The following is a 5207-nucleotide window of genomic DNA, read 5'->3' as shown; positions in this document are numbered from 1 at the left end:
CCTGACAGGCCATGGCACCACCACGGTGCCTACAGCCGACGCCGTTAGGCCCACCACGCTCGCATGTAGATGCACACCGGAACTGCCGGCCCGCCCAAGCCCATCTAGGCAAGACCAGATTGGCGATCTCGGCCGCCGCCACAGGGGCAACTTCGCCTCGAGAAGGTTGCGCCTCCGCTGACGCCGTCGTCACGCATGCCGTAGGGATCCCGCCGCTCCTTGCCGCCGGATCTCCGTCGAATGATGCGCCGCCGCCGCCCGAAAAAAACGTCACCACCGCGCGAGGGATAAGGCCCCGCCGCCGCCGTCATAGGCCAGGCTTCGCCGATGAGACCTCAGGCGACGACAGGACGGAGGAGGCGAGGGAAGAGGGCCTAGGGCCGGCGGCGTGGTCGCCCCCCGTGTCGCCTAGGGTTGGCGACGCAGGGGTGGGTACGAGGATTTTCTAGAGGGAGTAGGCCGTTCTGCGGATCTGAAATCAACATTTTTTTCCCAAAACCATAAAGCGAGGGTTATTTCTACATATAGGAGCCTTTTACGAGGGATCCGGCCGGGCAAGATTTGTTACAGACGACTCTCAGTGGTGGCTATCTGGAAGGGACTCGAAAGAAGTCAACAAAATTTATTATTTTAGCAAATATACGGAGTATTAAAGAGTTGAATCTGGAAGCTTGAAATGTTGGAGGGAGTAAGCTGAAAAGTACCATTTACCCACGGCGTTATTATCCATGTCACGGGTGTCACCACCCCCCGCCCCCGCCGCTTCCCCGCGTCTCTCCCCGAAAACCCCAACCCCAGCAAGGATGGGACATTTCGCCGGAACCTCCGCCTCCGCCTCCGCCGACGAGGCATTCTGGACCGCGTGCCCGCACTGCTGCTACACGCACTCCTACCCGCGCCTCTACGTAGGTCGCCGCCTCCGCTGCCCCACCGCTACCTGCCGCCGCGTCTTCTCCGCCGACGAGCTCCCCTCCACGCCGCCCATCGTCCCCGGCGCCGACATGTACTTCTGCACCTGGGCCTTCTTCCCGCTCGGTCCTACTGCCGTCGCTGAAGGCTGGGCCCCATTCACCCCCTTCAACCCCGCCCCCCCTCCCTCCCCCTCCCCCGTCCCAAACCCTACCGCTGCCACCCCCGCCTGTGCCGTTCCAACCCGCGTGAGACCCACCTCCAGGAAGAAGGTTGGCGTGTGCCTCAAGGGTAGGGCCCGTGTCGAGGCGGAGGAGGAAGAGGAAGAAGAGGAGGAGAAGGCATCCACCGTCGCCAATCTCAAGGCCGGAGAGGAGGTGCAGGCGGATTGGCTGACCCTTGGCGACAACGGCGGCAGCAGCGGAATCAACATCAACGAGACGGTGGATCTGAGCGAGCTGGGTTTCCGCGTTGACGAGTCGGGATTTCTCCAAGAGATTCCGTGATCGATGGGTGAGAAGAAAGGTTGTGCCTTTTGATCATACCGCGCTTAAGACTAGTAATAACTGCAAAAAAATGTACATGGTTCGAATATGGGGATGTTAGTACCGTAATCGTCGTACTTTGGTTTAGTTTCTGATGGAAATGTAGGGTTTTAGCGGTTGAAGAGCTGCTAAGATTTCCGCGTCCTTAATCATCGTGACCGTGGCCATGGAAATATGAAATGTGGCTCCTTTTGGGTGGACTTGGATTCTCGTAGACAATGTGGGATCCATGCCTTTTGTCATGTGTGTGGTCTGTATTAATCTGATGATATGCAGGGTGTCCTCTGGCATAATGTTGATATCTCGCTCATTTTGCTTCTTTCATCTAGGTATGTGCTCTCTTGTGCAGGAGAGATCACAGTAATTTCCAAAAAAAAACCATTTTCATTTTGCTCAATGCTCGTAAATGCTTGATGCTGGATTGCTCTCAAATTTCTGAGATATGCAAACACCAATACCTTGAATTGAATTTAGTTTTTTTATCTTTTTTTTTGTGGGTAGAATTTAGTTTTTTATCTCAAAATAGGCATTCACCCCGCTTTATAGATAAAGCACCAACAACAGTACGAGTCTGAAAGAGAAACAAGGAAAATAAAAGGTCTGCTCAGGCAACAGCAGGATTTAAGTTTGTTCCATACTGTCATCTTGCAGAATTGACAGAGTGTAATTTGTGATATATTGACATGCACTATCTGAGGATGTACTAATTGCATAGCACTGCCTCTTAGCTGCATGTTCCAGTTTCTATTGTGTTCAGGCTGTGCCGTACGCTAACTTCTCATCGCGTGGATGTTGCAAGGTTTTGCTGATTAAGGTTCTCATGATCAGTTCCTTGCTTTATACATATTTCTCTTTGGTTACTGATAATATAGTTATAATGTTTGTTACTCTTGGATTCTAGTTTTGAAATAAACTGGATCAGGATGTCGTCTTACTTACTAAGAAACAATTTTTTTTAATTATCTTATTATGTTAAGATGCGGATTTTTCTTGTTCTGATTGGTAGATTTAGTGTTCATTTTGCTCTAGCCATAAAATCCTGGAGCCAAGAGACTTTCTGTTTCCTTGGTCAGTTGGTTACATACTCCCTCCGTCCCAAAATAAGTGACTCAATTTTGTACTAACTTTGTACTAAAGCTAGTACAAAGTTGAGTCACTTATGTTGGGACGGAGGGAGTATTTCATTGGTACTACATATTTCATCGGTACTACTTCTGGGCCAGAAGGCAGAAATTTACGGTGCTAAGCCTCTGTACCTGAAGAAAGACAACTTACGATCCTTAGAAGTCAGAACTACTATAGCAAAGTAATCAAGTCTGCATGCATTTCCCAGTTTCTGTTGTGTTCAGGCTGCGTCTTACTTTGACTCCCCATCTAGTAGAAGTTGCAAGGTTTTGTTGATTAAGGTTCTCATGATCAGTTCATTGCTTACACATATTTTTTCTTTGGTTAGTGATGATATATAATTATAATGTCTGTTACTCCTGGATTCTATTTTTGATATATATTAGTATAATAACTGGATCAGGATGTGGTCTTACGAAGAAAGATTTGTTTTTACAGTTTTGCTAAAGTACATCTAGATGTGCCATAAGTATTGCACATCTAAGTCCTATGTCATTGATCTACATTGAGATTCGTGTGAATATTTTCTTTTTCTTTCTTCCTTTTTTCTTTATACTTGATTCACTCACTTAGATATGCAATAACTAGGGCTCTAGATGTGCTCTAGACACACCCATTTAAAAACAATGTTCACACGAATCTCAATGTAAGATCAATGACATAGAACTTAGATGCGCAATACTTATGGCACATCTAGATGTACTTTAGCAAAACTGATTTTTTTTTTCTTTTTTCTCTTTCTATCTATGCTTAATTCACTCACTTAGATGTGCAATAACTAGAGCACATCTAGATGTGCCCTAGACACACCCTTGTTTTTATTGGCTTGTGTTGTGATGCAGAACTTTGTTCATATTGGCACATTTTGTGTTCATTTTGTTCTAGCCATAAAATCCTGGAGCGGAGACTTCGTGTTCGTTAAGATACTTCTGGTACACGTAGATATTTCATGGGTACTACTCCTGGCGTTTTGCTTGTTATTATAAATTTATACTACTGTACGTGCTAAGCTTGTGAACCTGAAGAAAGGCAACTTACGATCCTCAGAAGTCAGAACCGCTCTAGCAAAGTGATCAAATCTGCAAGCATGTTCAGGTGTTTCGACAGTGTGCAATGCAAACCAACGCCTGAAAGGCTTGCATTGGCATCCAGTGCGAATGATCTTACGCCCCGCTTGGAATCGGTGTATATTTATGCACCTGTATATAATTTACAGGTGTAAATCACTGGTCACACACGATTTTCATCTAGGAAAGAAAACGAGAGAGGAGTGTACGTTTTACAGGGGTTTAGCGCTGAGAAACGACAATCCAATCAGCGCCTTAGGTGTTTCAATAGTGGGGCAATCTAAGGGCTCCATGGCTTGCATTGTTCTCTCCTTGTACGTAGGAGCTTCATCCTCCACGGAGTGACACGGGGGTGCAACCGTAGCTTGCCAAAAACCGCCGCCTCTCCTGCTTCTCCTGGCCTCACCGCTTACAGAGACGTCGACAGTGGCGGGGCCGTCCTGTTCGTGGCGCGCGGGGGTGCATGCAGCGGAGGTGGTATGGTCTGCTCGCCGTGTAGTACATGTGTTCCAGCCGCTCCTCAAATAGATGTCCATCTGCGGCAACTTCGGCTCGTTGCCAGACTCTATTTCGAAAGATTTTGTCGATCTCCGCCCTCTGTTGGGCGGAGGAAAAACGGATTGACCTTCACCGTGGCCTATGACTGGATGAATTCCAGGATGGTGGCCTGCTCCGCCGCCTCCTCCGCCATGGCATCCTCCATGACAAAGCCCGCAGCTGGCTCCGCCTCCTCCATGGCCTCCTCCTCCTTCGGATCCGCCCCTCCATGAGCTGGGGTCTTGCTCCACATCCGGCTGCAGCGCTGCCTCCTCCTTCTTTTCTTGCTCCAGCGAGTCAGCCCGGTGCGCCATATAATCGGCATAAAGTGCAACTCCTTCTGTCCACTATATCGTTACCGGAAAAAGCTTTCGCCATGCTTTATATTATAAAGCAAACCACCCGAGCCAAATATCCAACAAAGTTCACACACCACGCGCGCGCACACAGAGGGTTCACCCCAACAAGAGTACAAGGTTCAATGCTGAAGGCGCAGCTCAGTAAGCCCATAGAACAAAACATACACACGAATAGCGCCACATGTAGTAGGCTCAATCGGGCTCTGGAGGAGGGGGCGGCAGCGGTGGTGCCACGCGGAAGGCCATCGAGCAGCGAGGAGGGTGTCGATGACGTCCCGGTCCTAAGGGCGGCTAAGCGGCCGCCAAAACTGCAAGAAACCACACATTTGAAGATTGCGTCAGTCGCACGTCGTATGGGCACTTTCTGAATAACGAGCTTGTTGCAAATGGTCCAAAGCGTCCAGGGCGAGGACTCCAACGCACGACCATCTAATATGGCGGTAGCGAGGACGAGCGGCGTGGATCTCCGCAAGCAGGTCGGGGAAGTTGGTGTTGCACCACTGTCCACCAACCGTCTCGCGGAAGCAGGACCGCAGGAATTGGGTGGTGGAGCAGGAAAAGAAGATGTGGTTAGAATCCTCCACCGTGCCGCACAAGGGGCACATCCCATCTCCCGGTCCATTGCGTTTGAGGACCTCAATCCCGGAGGGAAGGCGTCCTCGGAT

The 5207-nt window shown here is 49.4% G+C and overlaps 1 protein-coding gene across 1 annotated transcript; it reads left to right on the top strand.

Moving 5' to 3' along the window:
- The first annotated feature begins 742 nt into the window (after positions 1 to 742).
- Positions 743 to 1755, top strand: LOC125528483 (uncharacterized). The gene has a single exon (XM_048692975.2). The coding sequence runs from the start codon at positions 804 to 806 to the stop codon at positions 1413 to 1415; it is 612 nt and encodes a 203-aa protein (XP_048548932.1). The 5' UTR covers positions 743 to 803; the 3' UTR covers positions 1416 to 1755.
- The last annotated feature ends 3452 nt before the right edge of the window (positions 1756 to 5207 follow it).

This window comes from Triticum urartu, chromosome 1A (genome assembly GCF_056163025.1).
Source record: "Triticum urartu cultivar PI428250 chromosome 1A, HENAU_Tu73, whole genome shotgun sequence".
NCBI lineage: Eukaryota > Viridiplantae > Streptophyta > Magnoliopsida > Poales > Poaceae > Triticum > Triticum urartu.
This window is presented reverse-complemented; position numbering and strand designations above follow the sequence as displayed.

Excerpts from the sequence above, each read along its gene's own strand:
- LOC125528483 (XM_048692975.2), top strand. The coding sequence starts at position 804 with ATGGGACATTTCGCCGGAACCTCCGCCTCCGCCTCCGCCGACGAGGCA.